The sequence below is a fragment of the Chiloscyllium plagiosum genome, chromosome 38, assembly GCF_004010195.1.
Source record: "Chiloscyllium plagiosum isolate BGI_BamShark_2017 chromosome 38, ASM401019v2, whole genome shotgun sequence".
Classification (NCBI taxonomy): domain Eukaryota; kingdom Metazoa; phylum Chordata; class Chondrichthyes; order Orectolobiformes; family Hemiscylliidae; genus Chiloscyllium; species Chiloscyllium plagiosum.
The window spans coordinates 1766522-1785896 of record NC_057747.1 but is presented as its reverse complement, the minus strand read 5'-3'; the positions used below and the strand labels follow the sequence as shown (position 1 = coordinate 1785896).

Genomic DNA, 19375 nt, shown 5'->3' with positions numbered 1-19375 from the left:
GACAGGCCGCCTACTTGCGGAATGTTTCAGGGAACACCTCTGGGACACCCGCACCAACCAACCCAACTGCCCCGTGGCTGAACACTTTAACTCCCCCTCCCACTCCGCCAAGGACATGCAGGTCCTTGGCCTCCTCCATCACCAGACCCTGACCACACGACACCTGGAGGAAGAGCGCCTCATCTTCCGCCTAGGAACCTCCAACCACACGGGCTGAATGTAGATTTCTCCAGCTTCCTCATTTCCCCTCCCCCCCACCTTATCTCAGTCCCAATCCCTGGAATCAGCACCGCCTTCTTGACCCGCAATCTTCTTCCCGACCTCTCCGCCCCTACCTTCTCTCCGGCCTATCACCCTCACTCTCACCTCCTTCCACCTATCATATTCCCAGCGCCCCTCCCCCAAATTCCCTCCCCCCTACCCTTTATCTCAGCCCGCTTGGCACACCAGCTTCATTCCTGAAGAAGGGCTTATGCCCAAAACGTCGATTCTCCTGCTCCTCGGATGCTGCCTGGCCTGCTGTGTTTTTCCAGCATTTTGGGAAAGCAAATCTTAGCAGGACTTTTACACTTAATGGTAAGGTCCTAGGGAGTGATGCTGAACAAAGAGACCTTAGACTGCAGGTTCATAGCTCCTTGAAAGTGGAGTTGCAGGTAGATAGGATAGTGAAGAAGGTGTTTGGTTTGCTTTCCTTTATTGGTCAGAGTATTGAGTACAGGAGTTGGGAGGTCATGTTGCGGCTGTACAGGACATTGGTTAGGCCACTGTTGGAATATTGCATGCAATTCTGGTCTCTTTCCTATCGGAAAGATGTTGCGAAACTTGAAAGGGTTCAGAAAAGATTTACAAGGATGTTGCCAGCGTTGGAGGATTTGAGCGAGAGGGAAAGACTGAACAGGCTGGGGCTGTTTTCCCTGCAGTGTCGGAGGCTGAGGGGTGACCTTATAGAGGTTTACAAAATTATGAGGGGCATGGATAGGATAAATAGACAAAGTCTTTTCCTTGGGGTTGGGGAGTCTAGAACTAGAGGATATAGGTTTAGGGTGAGAGGGGAAAGATATAAAAGAGACCTAAGGAGCAACTTTTTCACGCAGAGGGTGGTACGTGTATGGAATGAGCTGCCAGAGGAAGTGGTGGAGGCTGGTACAATTGCAACATTTAAGAGGCATTTGGATGGGTATATGAATAGGAAGGGTTTGGAGGGAAATGGGCCGAGTGCTGGCAGGTGGGACTAGATTGGGTTGGGATATCTGGTCGGCGTGGACGGGTTGGTCCGAAGGGTCTGTTTCCATGCTGTACATCTCTATGACTCTATTAGATCAAAGGACCAAAGCTTTAACAAAGAAGCACATTTTATGCAATGTTATAAAGGAAGCAAGCAAACTAGAGAGATTGAGAGGTGTAGGGAGAGGTTTTAGGGTCCAGGCTGCTGAAGGCACAGCCACCAATGGTGGACAATTAAAATTTTGAATGCATAAAATGAGAGGAGTGCAGATATCTCAGGCGACTGGAATTGGAGCAGATTGAAGAAGTAGAAGGGGTAATGGCACGGAGGGATTTAACACCAAGAATAGCAATTTTAAAATGAGATATTACTTGACAGAAAACCAATATAGGCCAGTAAGGATTGGATTATGGGTAAGGGACTTAGTGTGAGTTATGGCAAGAGGCATTTGAGGTTTAAATGCCCAAATTTATGGGGAGTAGAATATGGGACGCTATGGTGAAGCATGGTGAAATAGTCAAGTTTGCAAGAAACAAAGGCCTGGATGAAGGTTTCAGCAGCAGAAGAACTGAGAAAGAGGCAAAGTCAGGCCACATTACAGAGGTGGAAATAGATTTTCAGAGGTGAATATTATTTTGCATTTACTTTTACATTTACAATTGCTTTTATCTAATATCTTTGACATTCTTAGAACATCCCAATGTGCTTTATAGACATTGAAGTAGCAAAAACAGCTTGTATTTATACAGCAATTTTAATATAATAAAATTTCCAAAGCACTGCAAAATGCAGACAAATTAAACCTTGACTCAGCTAGGTCAGATTGTCAAAAAGTCTGACGGCATGTCTTAGAGGAGGAGAAAGAAACAGGAGGCAAAAGAGGTTTAGGGAGGGAATTTCAGAATGTGAAACAGAGGCGATTGAAGATACAACCACCAGTGATTGAAATGAGTAAACTGGTCAAGTCCCAGAGGGCTACATGGCTGAACTTGCATTGGAGATAAACTGATTTGTGCTGAGTTTAACCAGACCGCAGGCAAGGCAAAGATTGGACCTCAGCTGGGGATGCAGGAATTGAACCCATGCTGTCAACAATTTTCTACATCACTAATCAGCGATCCAACCAACTGAGCTAAGTGATCTCCAAAAGGATGCCCAGGAGGTATGATTTACATGAGCGGGCAGATATTGTGGTTGGTTGTGGATCTGGAAAAGAATACAGCAATGGGGAGGGAGTGAGATAATGAACAATGGTGAGAAATTAGAATTTAAATTTTGAGCTGTAGACATTATTGCAGTGGGAGGAACATGGCAGTCATGGCTCCAATCATGCCCATAGAATCTGTTCTACTAATACTGGATTGAGAGATAAATATTAGCCTGACATTTGCTGCTCCTCTTCAAATAGTCACATGGATAATTTTATATCTAGCCAAAGAAATCCCACACCACCTACCAAACCCCATTGCCAGAATGCAGCATTGCTTCACTGGAGAGTGAATTAAAAAACAAGTAAATAAATAAATTTTAAACAAAATGAACCAACACAGGCCTTTGTATCCAATTCAACAAATTACCTTGCCATTTGGTTATGCAATTGCTATCTGTAAATTCTGGAAGGAAGCAGGGATATTTGTTTTGTCAAACTAAACTAGAGGGAAGTGTCAGGTCATCAGGTCAAGACAGGAATAGTATAAACAATGCTAGCATATTTTCTCAAGAATTCTTACTGAAATTTGCTTGCGCAATAGCTGTAATACATTGCTGATCATCTTTCCCATTAACCATTTCTTATTGCTGCATTTACATTTTATAATTTCAATGAATGAAAACGATAAACATGTCAATGAAGGTTTCTGAACAATTTCTGTCAGGAGGAGAAGGTTGCCTTTACCAAGATAGGTGAGAGGAAGTAGAGAGTCTGCCCAGAAATATAAACAGGTGGGTGGGTAAAAGTTTGGCAGATGGAATATATTGTGGAGAAATGAGAATTTGCCCTTTTAGGTAGAAATAAGTAAAAATTATTATTTAAACGGAGAGAAATTGCAGAATCTATAAGTACAGAGGGATCTGAAAGGGTTCCAGGAGTCACAAAAACTTTGCAAGTACATCAAATAATTTGGATGGTAAGTGGTAAGTTATTCCTAGAGAACTGGACTACTACATGAGGGCACGGAGATCTGGTGAGGTCACATTTGGTGTAGTCTCTGTACTGAAAAAAAGATGTAATTATAGTCAAAGCCGTTCAGAGAAAGTTCAATTGACTCTTTTCTGAGATGAAGAGATTATCTTGTGAAGAAAGGATGAACAAATTTGACCTATAGCTATTGGCTATTACCTTTACCCATAGGTTGACTGTGGATGTAATGGCTGCCTGCAGAGAGAGAGTGAATCTGGAGCGTCATGCCTAGCGAGGTATCAAAAATGCCTAAGAAGATGCACTGGCTTTTAATCGCTTGGGAACATTTCAGATTGTGAACATGATGGTAAAAGTAAGACAGCAATCTTAGGTGAGAGACCTATTTGGATTTTTCCCTTTTCAAGAATGCACAGGGTCAAGGATTAAAATTGAGTATGAAACTAGGCCTGTGTGTGTTAGCTAGGCAAAAGTGAAGACAGCAGATGCTGGAAACCAGAGTTTAGATCAGAGTGGTGCTGGAAAAGCACAGCAGGTCAGGCAGCATCCGAGGAGCAGGAAAATTGATGGTTTGGGCAAAAGCCCTTCATCAGGTCGTCCACCACTCTGATCCAAACTGTGTGTGTTAGCTGCCTGGTGCCCGCGTGTGAGCACTAGTATGCTGCAAGGTGCATAGCTCTGAGAACAGCCATTTAAACACACGTGCAGTAAAGGTAAAGAAAGAAAAACTCTTCACTCTGAGTGTTACCAGTCAGGCAGTGCTGAAAGGAATCAGGATAAAAGAATTTTAATCAGCTTACACAGCCAAGCATCTCAAATTGATTGTTCAACTGCTCATATCAATATAACTGGTAATAAGCAAAGTGACAGCTGCACCATTTAACTATCTGCTCTCACAGACAATTCAGAAATGAATTTGTATATATTTTCTAACTTTCATCTTGTGTTTTGTAATTAATAACGTTTTTCTTTGCTAATTCAAGAAAGTTTGCTTTTATTGGCTCCTTTCAAATCATAAGTTAAGTTGGGTCTCAGAGAAAGGTATGTGCAAGAGAAGATTAGATTAGATTAGATTACTTACAGTGTGGAAACAGGCCCTTCGGCCCAACAAGTCCACACCGACCCGCCGAAGCGCAACCCACCCATTCCCCTACATTTACCCCTTTACCTAACACTACGGGCAATTTAGCATGGCCAATTCACCTGACCTGCACATCTTTGGACTGTGGGAGGAAACCGGAGCACCCGGAGGAAACCCTCACAGACACGGGGAGAACGTGCAAACTCCACACAGTCAGTCACCTGAGTCGGGAATTGAACCCGGGTCTCTGGCGCTGTGAGGCAGCAGTGCTAACCACTGTGCCACCGTGCCGCCCACAGAGGTCCTTTTCAAATTAACCTTGTTGCAACTAACCATGGAATCAGGTGAACAGCCAAGGGGAGCCAGTTCACCCCTCCCCTTTGTCATCTCACACTCACTGCTCATTCTCGAGAGGGCCTCTTGTAATAAACAATAGTTAAAGTACCTCTGTCCCTTTTTGCATCAAATGCCCAATTCAATCAGCCTTTCTCCCACTCTGCTGGAGTTGTACCCTGACTGTGCTCCTTTACAAACATTGGGCTTGTTGATGCCAGGTGTTTTGATTCAAGTAAAGCAGTTTTTTTTTGTCCTGTGTCCCAACTCCACCGAACCTTCTTAGCTGTGGGATTCTATAGAAATTCACACTCTAATGACAAATTGGGCAAGAGCTCCGAGGGGTAGCTCACAAATCTAACAAATCGTTACAATGTTTTAATATCTGTTGGTTGCTGTATCTCGCTGCAATCCCCTGCCTTGTCATGATTCAAGTGAAGTCCTTTTGTTCTCAGTACATATTCCATGTACCTGACTCAAGTCACAGAGTCATAGAGATGTACAGCATGGAAACAGACTCTTTGGTCCAACCCATTCATGCCGACCAGATATTCCAACCCAATCTAGTTCCACCTGCCAGCACCCAGCCCATATCCCTCCAAACCCTTCCTAAGTCATCCTCAATAATCTCATTTTCCTCTTGTTCCATTCTTTTTCTCTTATCATGCTTTCTCTTTTGCTGTTCCGTGATGACTGCCTTTTTTACTTTCACTTGCTATCATTGGTTACTGTCTCCTCAAAGAATGATTTATTCATCTTCTTGCCTTTCTTTCCATTTATTAGGATTTCCACAGTTGGCTTGGCTGCGAGCTCCTCTGTCTTGCCTTTCAGGTTGTATTTTCAGGCAATTCTGGAACATCCTCAGCAGATGTTGAGTTGTCTCACACTCTCATCTACTTTGAGATACTAGTCACCAGAAGATATTCAAGATTCCTAAAAACATTATTGGAATCTTCAAGGATCTGCTGAGCACTCTATGTCTTAGTATGAAATACTGTACATGGCACATTCAGAGCTTCCAATCCAATCTTTAGACTTCATTGTGTGGAGATGAATGGATTTTGCGAAATGTCTACTATCCAATTGCATTGGGCTCTTAGGTTCATTTGTCTTTTTGGGATATGTACTGTTCCATCATATGGCCTCAATCTTACTTTTAGGTATTCATTATTTGGTAACAGTTGTGCAAAACTATGATTTTGCAAGATCACCACATTCACGTGCTGCTTTCCTTCTTTTAGCACCATTGCGAGTCACAAACCATTTATCACCTTTAATCCTGACAATGACACTGACAACCTGTTATACATTATTACGTGATTTATCAGAATAATCAATTGGCATCTCTCCAGCAGCCTCCGTTATGTGCCTGCGAAACACTGATGTGCAAAGTGGTTTGAGCAGTTTGAGCACTGATTTTCTCTCATTGGACATGTTTCTTTATTTTGCTTTTTTTATTTATAACTACATCCTGCTTTCTGGCTTTGTCTTGTTTGCTGGCTCTACTACAATTTTTTTTTCTAATATGCTGTTCTCATTTGGCTTAGAATCTCTCTCAGCATAATGCAAAACTTCATCCATTCGCCATTCGGTGATAAGCAATAATCTCAGAGCTTCTGCACATTGATAGTTTGTTTAAAAGTACATTTTTCTTTTCTCAGTAGACATACTCTCATGATAGGGTCTGTAATTTTTAAGACAATATCATCTGATAAGATCATGTTTCAGTTTTACAAATTAATAGGATTCAGTGACATGTGTTCCTCAGATCACAGGTTAATCATTATTTTCCCTCTTTCTGAGCTCCTGTGTTGAACATGTACTGTTCACAAATAACATTAGTATGGGGTTCAAAGTATGTCTTCAAAACCTTCATAACCTTTACTGTTTGGTGTCCTACTCAGTGAGATTTAGTGGCAATACATTTTGCAGTACGCTATCCCCAGTATTGATAGCAGGATAACAATGCTTATTTGCTTAGTCTATTTATTCAGTTCTATAGCTACTTCATTGTTTTTCCACAGAGATTGGAATAAGAATGCAATTCTGTTTCATAACTCCATTAATCTCAATCTTTGAATGGAGTGGAAAAGTTACAGTCCTGACTGCCTTAGCACTTCAAAGATGCAGAACACAGTTTTAATTATTCTTGTAGCTGGCACTTTAACAGCTCTAAAAAAAAATCTTCCAACCTCAACTTCACACTTTCCTCACTATGTTTCATTTAATTTGTTCTCATGGCAGTTGTTGTCTGAGCCTGTCAGTTCACAACAATGTAAGAATTGCTGCTCATGAAGAATGTTTGTGTCGTAATGATTTGGAGATGCCGATGTTGGACTGGGATGTACAAAGTTTAAAATCACACAACACCAGGTTATAGTCCAACAGACTCAACAGACAATCGAGGTATTTTTCAATGTACAATTTCAGTTACATCACACTGTAAACTTTTGCTATAAATTCTGTGCCTGACACTTGTGTCCTCCACAACCACCTGATGAAGGAGCGGCGCTCCGAAAGCTAGTGTGCTTCCAATTAAACCTGTTGGACTACAACCTGGTGAAATGTTTATGTAAACAGCTTTTTAAAATGTAGAAAACTGCAGGATCAGTTTAGTTTAGTGAGGTAGAGGAAACCCACTTTCTGGTCTAAATAGAGGAATCCCTTGCAGTTAACAAGATATTGTTTATTTCATGTTAGCAACTCGTTACAGTTTACAATGATACAATAGATCTGGTTCCAGAGAGTTTGAAGAGGACCAAATGTTGGTTGAGGAGTCTTGAACCAGGGAGCATCAACTAAAAACTGAAGCCAGAACTTTCAGGCTTGGAATTAGGAACTATTTCTGCAAGCAAAGTCTGTGTGCGAAAATTTTGAAAACCTCTTCCCCAATAATGACTGATGTTTTTGAGACTAAGTTTGGTAGATTTCTGTAATGCAAAGTAATGGGGCAAAGATACATAAATGCAGTTGGGCCACAGATCATTGATGATCTCATTCAATGGCAGCTCAAGTTTGTGGAGCGAGACAATCTAATTTTGTTCTTAAGTTCCTCTGTTCAAATGTTTGCCAACTTTTTGCTCCTTAACCGAAGTGAAAGATTAGATTAGATTAATTACAGTGTGGAAACAAGCCCTTCGGCCTGACAAGTCCACACCGACCCGCCGAAGCGCAACCCACCCAGACCCATTCCCCTACATTTACCTCTTCACCTAACACTATGGGCAATTTAGCATGGTCAATTCACCTAACCTGCACATCTTTGTGACTGTGGGAGGAAACCGGAGCACCTGGAGGAAACCCACACAGTCACGGGGAGAATGTGCAAACTCCACACAGAGAGGCAGGAATTGAAACCCGGGTCTCTGGCGCTGTGAGGCAGCAGTGCTGACTACTGTGCCACCATGCCGCCCATATCTTTACAAGCCTGAAAAATGTGCCTGAAACAGCATAAAAATTATCTCAACTGTAATCTCAATTATTCATTCTCCTGAATTTTACTTCAGTTTCAAATCAACTTATAAAGGTCAATTTTCCTGGGGGCTACGTTGTGGCATGGGGAACTCACCATATTGTGCTTTACCAGGAACATGACTGTTGACTTTAAAGACTTGTGTCTTTAATAGTTCAATGTTTCTGTGCAAAAACCAATCAAGAGTCAGCCAAAGAGCTTGTAATTTAGGAATTTGGAGGAAAAGAATCTTCATTGTGGGAAAACTGGAGTGTGTCTGCACAGTTGTTTCTGTTAGTAGGTTTATACTGAAGGTGCTAAGTAGCAGCTGATCTAACATATTGTGCAATAAGGGACTGTTTGTTTAAAGTCAAGCCATTTTAGTGATGATGATTGAGCAATTGTTTTAGGAAGTTGATAAAGGAATGACGTCCTGTTTACCTGCCATGGAATAAAACTCCCACAATTGCAGCTTTTGTAACTCCAAAAGGAGTGTCTGAGGGTTTCAGTTACAGGATATGTATAGATTGTAGAAAAAAATGACCTCATCAAGAACTGCGGACCTGCTTAGAAAAACAAACACAATGTAATAACTTCTTTTTATTGAAACACCAATATTCATTTTTATAGGGACTCTTCTTCTCTGTGCAATGTCTGCAGCCTCTGTACTTTCTCTCTCTGATATTGCAACCTCCCCCCAGTTGAAACTGCAAATATAGTTCCTCTTGCCCCACCAGTTGGCAGTAGATAGTATGCTCAAGGGCCTTACTGAAGCACAAAATCCCTTCCAGACAAAAAAGCACCATGCCTTGATAATGCAAACCACACCTCCAAAATCCCAGCACTTCCAGTAATTCTGCAACAGCAATTAAATGGATAAACAGCACCTCACCTGGAGGGTAGGCAGCAAAGTTTTTAAAATGTCCGAGCTGGGGGAATCCCTCACCCAGCTGAACACAGGTTAGCTTAGGACACTTAGGACACAGAATTTACAGGAGTAGTCCAAGTTGGCAGCTCAGGTGCCAAATCAGCAATAATTGGGCTGACACGGGTCACAATTTGCCTCCTCCCATGTCAGCAAGGTGTGCCAACATGATGACTCTCCACAGCACGGCGATTCACACAGAGGGCATCAGCAACAGGTACTCCATCCTTCTTTACCCACAGTAGGTAAACCAGTGCTACAAACCTGGGGTTTGCACCCCTAAAGCTTCATGTATATAGCATAACTTTCAGGCTTCTTGAAATGAGGCTTAGCAAAGAGAATTCAGAGGAAACAAAATTAAGATAATAATGATAATAAAGATAATAATTTTCTCCCCGTGTCTGCATGGGTTTCCTCCGGGTGCTCCGGTTTCCTCCCATAATCCACAGGTGTGCAGGTTAGGTAAGTTGGCCATGTTAAATTGCCCGTAGTGTTAGGCAAAGGGGTAAATGTAGGGGAATGGGTCTGGGTGGGTTGTGCTTCTGTGGGTCGGTGTTGACTTGTTGGGCCGAAGGGCCTGTTTCCACACTGTAAGTAATCTAAAATGAATCTAAACAAGTTACATTAGTGACATGGACAAAAGAGAAATGTGATTTAATTTTTTGCTATAAGCAAAGGTGATTTCTAATTATTTGTTCTTACTTATTTTTTTCTTTTGTTCCCTTTGGGAATAGATTGTGTTGTGTTACCATCACCCCCACTCCCCCATAATCAACACTCACCACTCTTTGTTTGTGAATCCAGTTCTTAAATGACCTGCAATAAAATATCTTTAGGTTAAAACAAAAGTATGATTTATTCATGCATTCCAAAACTAGGACATAATTGTTGAAACACATATACTACAAATACAAACATACAAAGAAGAAAATACAGAAAAAAATTTAAAAAGAGGTTGCAACTCGGAATAGATTAAAAATCAAAAGTTATGAATGTTACTTCATGTGAAGCAGAGTCCAGTAAGTCAGTGTCCAGTGAATGTTTCTTGCAGTTGTCTGATCTGATCTGGCAGACTACCTGAACTCAGGTACAAGTGGATGCTGTTGGAGACTTTTGAAAGCTGGGAATTAGTTCACTTTGCAGAGCAATGGGACTTGGAATTTAATCCTGATAAGTACGAGGTGATGCATCTTGGATGGTCTAATAAAGGAAGGATATACAGAATGAATGGTAGGATCCTAGGGAGTAGTCATAGAGTCATTCAACATGGAAACAGAGCTTTCGGTCCAACCAGTCCATGCCAAACTGAACTAATCCTACCTGCCTGGCCCATATCCCTCCAAACCTTTCCTGTTCATGTACTTATCCAAATGTCTTTTACACATTGTAAACTGAGGAACAAAGGAACCTTGGTGTTCAAGTCCATAGATCCCTAAAGGTGCGAGCACAGGTAAAGCTCCTGTGGTAAAGAAGGCATATGGGATACTTGCTGAAAGGGGATCTGATTGAGATAAAAGATAAATAGGAAAGACATAGGCAGAATAAATCATGAGAATTTCTTCTCCATGGCAGAGATGTCTCAGACCAGAAGGTGCAAGTTTAAGGTGAGGGGTAAGTGGTTTAGAGAGGATCTGAGGAAAAATAATGTCACTATTGAATGTGCTATCTGAGAGGATGATGGATGCAGATACCCTTGCAACATTTAAAAAGCATCTGGATGAGCATTAAAAATGCCAAGGCATTGTAGGATTGTTTTCTTCCGAAGAGGTGGTTGAGGGGTGGTCTTAATTGAGATAAATAATGAGTGGCTTCAACATAGTGGACAAGGAAGACCTGTTTCTCCTGGTGGAGAGGTTAATGGTCAAAGGCACAGATTTAAGTTGAATGGTAAAAGAATTAGACACAACATGAAGAGTAACAGTCACTCAGAGAGTGGTGGGTGTCAGTAATTTGTGGCCCAGTTTAGTGGGTTGAGGCGGAAACCTTGAGGTCGGTTACAAGAAACTGGATCTGCAAGTGCACAGCTATGTGGCCCATAGCTGTGCAGTGTGAACTGCACAGCTATGGGCCACACACACACCCCACACAGTCACACCCATGCTCTCACACTCTCACAGGCATATACACCATCACACTCATGCATATACTCTGTCAAGCATACATACATACACCCACACTCTCTCTCTCTCTCTCCCTCCCTCACATGCATGCACACACCCATCTAAGTCTATGGGATGAATTTGCATTTGCAGAATTATATTTGCAGATACATCCTATTTTATTCAAAAAGCACACAGTCTGTAGGCAATCAATCCATTTGACATTTTATAAATTCCTACTTTGGAAATAGAACCAGTCTGACTCAAGATTGGGATACAGACAGACTCTAACCTCACACACCTTTAATGCATTGTCTGAGCTGAGATGTCACCTTTTTTTATAAAACCTTAAGTTATCTCGGGAATGTGACTTGAAAGAAGTTCTAGGGTTTACATATTAATAAATTGAAACCTGCAACCCGTTCTAAAAGATGAAAGACTTAACAGCAATCTAGGTTTGTTCAATATATCGCATGACACTATGATCTTCTGCTATAAATTCTGTGTTTGATGATCCTGCTACACTAGCTACCCGACGAAGGAACAGCGCTCTGAAAGCTAGTACTTCCAAATAAACCGTTGGACTATAACCTGGTGTTGTGTGACTTTTAACTTTGTGCACCCCAGTCCAACACTGGCATCTCCACAGTACTTTGGAAAGTACTGTTTAAGGAGCCTCGATGAATTTCTAAATTGTTGATGGTACACACTGCAACTGAATGTCGGTGGTGAAGGGAGTAGATGTCTGTGGATGTGGTGCCAGTCAAGCAGGATGTTTTATCCCAGGTAATGTCAAGTTTCTTGACTGTTGTTAGGATTGCACTCATCCAGACAAGTGGATTCCATTATACTACTGACTAGTGCCTTGTAAACAAGCAATGTGGAGAATGGTAGTGCATTACACAATAGTGAATTCCTAGTCTCTGGCTGCCTTCTCAATTGCAAAATATGCTTTATTCATAACAAAGTTGTCTATAAGTACATACAAACAAAGGGCTCTCAAATGTTCTGTATAGTCTCTGCAGAGCAAGAAAAGAAACACAATTGGAGTTTACATTCCACAGAGTTACTGTGCATTTTTCCCTCATGCAGGAAAAATATCTACATAAATTTGGAGGCACTCTCGGGTCTAAGAATGTGTATACTCTTGGGTCTTGGCAAAAATTCCTTAGATGGTGGTCTTTCCTCACTGTACATTGGTGACAATTGCTCTAAGCTTTAATTCATCCCTCAGCACATAATCCTGGACCTTGGAATGTGCAAGTCTGCAACACTTGGCCGTTGTCAACTCTTTGCACTGAAAGCCCAACAAGGTTTGGGCAGACCAAAAAGCATCTTTCCTCGGTTTGCATCCCAGGGAACAGCCTGTAGAACACAGTCCCATGTCACGAATCTGCTTGCAACAGACCCCACAAAAATCCCTGCATTACTCCCAGACCTTCTTTTCAAAGGTACATTTCAGCAAGAGATGTCTGGCAGTCTCTTCACTCCCATAGCTACTTTGGAAATAGAACCAGTCTGACTCAAGATTGGAATATTGGTGTTGAGTGATTTTAACTTTTTCCAAACTCATGACCGCTTCAAAGAACAACAGTAGGAGATACATGGGAATGCATCACCTGCAAGTTCACTTCCAAGCCACTTGCCATCGTGATTTGGAAATGTACAGCCATTCCTTTGGTGTCACTAAGTCAAAATCCTGGAACTTCCTTCCTAAAATGACTGTGGGTCTGCTTGCAGCACATGGACTGTAGCAGTTTAAGAAAGCAACTCACCACCATCACCTTCTCAAGTGCAATTGGGGACAGGCAATAAACGGTGGTTCAGCTAACAACTCGCACATTCCATGGTCTAATTAAAAATAATTCAGTAGCATTACCTTTGCCACTCCCTGGGGTAGAGAGTTTCAAGTACTCATGACCCTTGGAGTGAGAAACATCTCTAACGTCTGCCTTTCTACTATTTATAATTGGAATCACAAGGGGGTAATAGCTTAGGATCTACTGTGTGGTCAGGTTCAGTCATGCCAATATTCACTGTTCCAGTGTTTACATCGTTTCTTTATCAGAAAACTGAAACCCTCAGAACAATTAGGAAGTATTTATATGTGCACTTTACAACACTATGGGCTAAGTGCTGAAAATTGTAATTGGAATAGTTAGGTGCTTTTTTTCTGATTGACACATTACTCGAAGGGCCTTTCACTGAGCTGTAGACTATATGAGTCTGTGAAACCCTCAATCCAAAGGATCAGTCCAGTGAACCTTTCTGCATTTCCAAAGGCCCTTACCCTCCCATTGGCCCCGCCCCCGTCTCACTAGCTCCGCCCCCGGCAGGTAGCACCGCCCCAAGTGCTGATTGCCACGCCCCCGGTGATATGGCCCCGCCCCGGTGACGCGGCCCCGCCGCCAGTAATATTATGGCCCCGCCCACAGCGATATGGCCCTGCCCATGGCCTGCTTTCCCCGCCCCAATACTGTTGGCCCCGCCCTTGGGCTTCAATAGTCCCGCTCGTTGGTTGAATCTCATTGTCCCGCCCCTGGCGCTGATCGCCTGGCCCACAACCGGCCGTTGGTCCACCCCCGGGCTGGTTAAACCCAACCTTACCCCTGAGGGTCATGGCCTCGTCTATTGACGCTTCCGTTGCACGTAAAACCTGGCGCTGCAGACCTCGCCCATTGTCGCGTGGACCCGTCCCTCACGCAATTGGCCGCGCCCACCGAGTCATTTGAGCCCGCCCACGGTGCCGCGTGACCCCGCCCCCTGAAGCTCGTGGCTCCGCCCCGGCGCGCTCACCCCGCCCTCTCCCAACGCTGCGGCGTGCCCCGTGGAGCCGCCGATGACGTGGCGCTGCCGGAACGGCGGGCTGGTGGCGCGCGCCCCCTGAGGCCGAGCAGTGCGAGGCGGGGCCGGAGCCTGTGAGTGCGGTGAGCACCCGGCGACAGCGGCGCTCGGAGCCAGAGCCCACACGACATGGCCCCCTGCAAACTCCTACTGTTGGCCTGTGTCGGCCTCACCATCGGCATCCTGAGGGCCCGAGCCGACGAACACGATCATACGGTAAGCGGTGAGGGGGAGGGTGAGGAAAATACCGGCGGGCGGGCGTCCCAGAGCCGAGGGTGAGGGCCCGTGTCTCCCATCTGGGTGCGGGCCCTGATTAGGCGGGTTCCGGTGTTGGTGGCGGCCGAGGGCCCGGATCGTGTACCGCAGCAGCGGCGGCCGGCCTCGACCAGGCCCCGGCCTGGAGTTAATGCCTGGGCCCGTGTTGATGGATTCCCCTTCCCGGCGCTGACCTTGCACCGGCTGCCTCTCGCTCCCCAGCCGGACTTGGCCTGCGGCCTGGGCCTCGCGTGTGACAACGGGCCGGGGATCTATGTTGTGTAGTTGTGGCAAGAGTCTGAACGTTTTGAGATTGTGCTTTAACAGTGAGGCAGTAATGTTACTGATAACAACAACCTTTTAATTTCCTTGCTCCGGCTTCCAGTATTAATCTGTGTTGTAAAGTGTGAAATAATTGACTTTTGGGTGTGCTTGGTTGACTGTTATCGCTATTTCTGTTAGTAGTTCAGACAGATGGAGCCTTATTCCTGATTCTCTGAACTGTACATAAGGACAGGATGGAATTGTGTTCACATTGGTTGTGACAGCTGCAAGTAACCAAACACATTTATTTTTATTAGTTGTTCTTGTGCTTATCGTGATAGCATTTGAAATAACTTTATGAACATGCTTTCTCTTTGTAAGAAAATCCAGTCTAAGCATTCATGGCCAGGCTTGACAGGTCCCAAGGTATGAGCAAGTAGGAGATGAAAGTTATAATCTGATTTGTAATGAAAAGGTTCTGAAATACAGCAATGATCTTCCAAGTATTACAGATCATGAAATTCCATGTTTAATGCAGATTTCAGTCCTTGTGGGTTATAAGAGGGAGATTAACCCCTGCTCTGAGTCTTTGTTCCTATCCATTACCTCCTGTTGAGATATTTGGGAGGATAAAGTTCTATGAATCTTTGTGTTTCTTTCAAGTTGAATATGTTATTAATAGTTGTTTGCCTCAATTCCGTTGCAAAAAAATTCTGCAAAGTCTGAGAACCGTTGCTTAATTGCAATCTTAAACAGAAAAAAAAATTAGAGATAGCACAGGACCTGATTGATAGATGATGAATAGTGAGCAGTGAATTTATCAACCTGATCTCAAGTAAAGAAGCAATGAACAGAGACTGTCCTGCCATTGAAATATATGGTTATACTCTCCACATTCAATATAAATCACTATTCCAAATTGATCACTATCCAGTAATAGCAGTCTGTAAAACTTCCAGTAAATTAAGTTTTGATGTACAAGATAAATCTTTTGCACTCAATGCCTTATTCTGTTTTTGAAATCACAGGATGTGAAATTCTGACAGCAACATGAACAATTTTGTGTACTTTGTCCTCGTACTAAATGACATTAACAAACGTCTGTTTTGGCACTCACTGTTGCCTTTCAGCTCTGCCAGGTCAAGTTACTGCAGAGTACTGCTCCCTTCCATTTCATCCCAACTTCAAAGTATCACTTTGCTTCATTGCAATATTCTTTCATATCTAAGCCGATCCTGTGGCCAAGTGCGATTGCTGATTTAGTACTGAGGTGTAAGTTTGTCCTGTAGAACAATATCCTCAGGAAATTGGATAGGTGTTTTCCCAAATGCGTTTTAATTAGAAACCTTTCAACTAGAAAACAGCAAACTTGCTTTCTATCCATTTGGGCTGAGCTTCAAACTCGATAATACACCTGATGGTGCAAAATTGGAATCAGGTTCATCCTTCTGTAACCATTGCAGTCTAATACCTGAGCCAGACAGGTTCACTGTATTCCAGAACACTGAGCAGCAAGTCATTGGAACTTGAGGTAAAGAGACTTATTGTGTTGTGGTCTTGGGATTCTTTCAATATTAAAGAGAGCACTATCATGTTGTATTATATTTTAAGTTAGTGGCAGTGATAGTTCAAGTTGTTGTGCCTTGAACATGTAATGGGTAGATTACAAGTAAAATATAATGCTAAAATCTACGTTGAATCAAGAGAGAAAAGGGTATTTCACAGTTGTGCTGCCAAATGTTCATCGGATGTCTGGTTTTATTTGGAAGTTGTACTTTTATCTGCAATCTTTTATAAAATGCTTCTGGGAAGATTACACACTCTCAGCAGTAACTAATTATAGTTGTCCAGTCCCACTATATTATTGTTTTTATTATGTGTGAAATAATTCCACTGTGTACTAATCATGGAATATTTCGGTTTATATTACTACTTTATTTATTTCTTGGTTTTTGTACCAGAGCTCAGAAATGTTTGGTAATATATAAAATAGCAAGTTAGATCTGGAGCTAGAACTGAGCTGGTGCTAATGAACTACCAGAGTTGTTTATCAGTGGTAATTGATAATGCATCCAGAACCTTGAAATGTCTGTTTACTTGTCATTCCTGTTCTATTTACATTGAAGGTATTCGATAAACTGTTACATTTTGTCTTGCAAATTATATGTTTAGAAGCAATTTATTTTAAACAACCAGGCACTGTTTAGTAGGGGTGCTGTGCTGGTGATAAGATATTTTGATAACCTAAAAAGCAGAGCAGTAATCTTTGTAATAGCTGTATGGTGTATTGTAGAATTATCTTGTAATCAAGGTAAATAGTGTCAAATTCAGCACAAATAAATGGATGGAATGTGAAAAAGAGGGAGTTCTTTTGAGCTAGTATGTACATAGTTTAGGACATTAGGCTGAGGAAATGTGCTTAAAAGACCAGGTAAATCAGAATTGCTTTTAGGTGATGTTAAGCTTAAACTTGAGCTGTGTAAGGTTATTAAAGTTGGGCAAGAGAGTTTCATAATTTGCGGTCCTTGACTGAAAAAATCACAGTAGTTGCTTTTAATTTGCATTATAGTCTGGATGGATTTCATTTTTTGGAGATTGGTGAAAATAAAATGTGTGACCTGAGTATGAGACTGCTTGGAATGCAGCTGTTTTAAGTGAACCTTAATTTCAAGAAGAGATTCTGAGGGGTAGCGTGGTGGCTCAGTGTTTAGCACCCCTGGCTCACAGCTCCAGGGAGCTGGGTTCGATTCGCCTCAGGCAACTGTCTATGTGGAGTCTGCACATTCTATCTGTGTCTGCGTGGCTTTCCTCCCACAATTCAAAGATGACCAGGTTACGTGAATTGCCCATTGTGTTCAGGAATGTATCAGTTAGATGTATTAGTCAGGGGTAAATGTAGTCAGGGGAATGAGTCTGGGTGGGCTACTCTTTGGAGGGTCAGTGTGGAGTTATTAGGCCAAATGGCCTGTTTCCACACTGTAGGGATACTATGAATATCTTCCAGAAGCCTCAAAAGTCTGACGATAAAGAAAGAAAGCAAAACTCAATTTCAAGAAAAAGATTACTGTGTCCCAAATGTTCAAACATTTGTCAGTTTTATGCCGGTATATACAACACTATCGTTTTGAACACAAGATGTCCTGCAAATAAGTACTCGCGAGTTGGTCTCTACTGTGTCAACTCTGAGTAGATCAAGCAGCATCTCTTGAAAACATAGAAGTAAATGTTTCAGATATAACTCATGAGTAGAAGATATTACAATGAAGAGCTTCTAGGAAAAACTAGAGCAAGGGAAGAGAATTGTGTAGACCATTGCTTTTTCAAAAAATGTACAATGGGGGTAGGAATCATGGTATAAGAAATTTTGTTTTTTCAGATTTCAAGTAGCTGTGCTATTTATGATGGAGATGAATATTGGTTTGAAGAGTATCCTGCTTTTAGTAGGGCTGTGAAATTTTTAAAATCAATTTGCACCAGTGGAACAGCAGATAGTCTTTGGTTGAACATTGTCTTCAGTAAAACACTTCTAACAACTCCCTGAGTACTCTTGCAGTTTCAGTTTGAATTATGCAGAGGAGGGAAGAAATGAGCAAAATCAGATTTGATTTCCAAATAATCTAATGATCTACTCAGCACAGCAGTTGCTTTTAATTTGCATTATAGTCTGGATGGATTTCATTTTTTGGAGATTGGTGAAAATAAAATGTGTGACCTGAGTATGAGACTGCTTGGAATGCAGCTGTTTTAAGGAGAGGTGGAATGCAACCTGTTTATAGAACAAATAATTTCTAAAAGTTGAACAAGAGTGTATCTTGGAGCAGAATATTTAAACTCGTCCATAGGAAGCAACTGAACAATTTGTCCTTTTAATTTTATTCACTCTATTTTTTTCCTGCTTAAAATGTTGTGGGACTGGAGGTTTAGATGGGCTTGTTTTGACTGTGTGACATTGGTGAATTTAAAAAGTCAATCCACAGCCTTAATTCTGTTAATATGCAAATTTAAGGTGGTAATTCATTGAGCATTGACTTTAAGTTCATTGATCCTGACATTGAGTATGGGATATTTTTCGAGCCCCCACCTCCAGTGAGTTGTTTAATTGTCCACCACCATTGATGACAGGAAGAAGAGTTATACCCAAAACATGGACAACTTCACCTCCTGATACTGCCTGGCTTACTTTGCTCTTCCAACCTCAAGGATGTGACAGGACAGCAGGACCTAATATGATGCATTGTTTGTGAGATCACTTAGCCATGCCTGTTGCAAGCTGCTTCTGTTTTGCATGCAAGCAGTCTTGTGTTCTAGCTTTACAAAGTAGTTGCCTTGTTTTTAGATACACCTGACGCTGCGCTCTTCATTGAACTAGAGTTCAACACCTGGCTTGATGATCATGGTAGATTGTGGAGATATGCAAGCCATGAGATTATAAAATGTGGTTCTACTGCTGTTGATGGATGTCCCCTCCCTTCCATTCCTCTCATTGACCCTTCTTGCCACCAACCAGGTTCATTGCTACCATCGACCGACCAAGTCATACCCTCTACCTGTGTTGACCTATCCCCACTTCACCAGTCTGCACCCCACTCTATCTGTGGCTCCCCTTACACCTGATCCTAGTCCTGAAGAAGGTTTATATTTGAAACGTTGACTTCTCTACCTCCTGGTGCAGCCTGACTTGCTATGTTCTTCCAGCTTCCTGCTTGTCGGGTCTACTGCTGCTGATGGCATGCAATGCCTCATAGATATGGTGTTTTATGT

The 19375-nt window shown here is 42.3% G+C and overlaps 1 protein-coding gene across 1 annotated transcript in view; it reads left to right on the top strand.

Annotated features, from left to right (window-relative positions):
- Positions 1–14116: 14116 nt before the first annotated feature.
- The window catches only part of tm9sf3 (transmembrane 9 superfamily member 3), a 153997-nt gene continuing 148738 nt past the window's right edge, over positions 14117–19375 (top strand). The window contains exon 1 of the mRNA XM_043678647.1: positions 14117–14311. Within this exon, the coding sequence (XP_043534582.1) occupies positions 14225–14311 (87 nt within the window). The 5' untranslated portion in view covers positions 14117–14224. The remainder of the gene's footprint in view (positions 14312–19375) is intronic.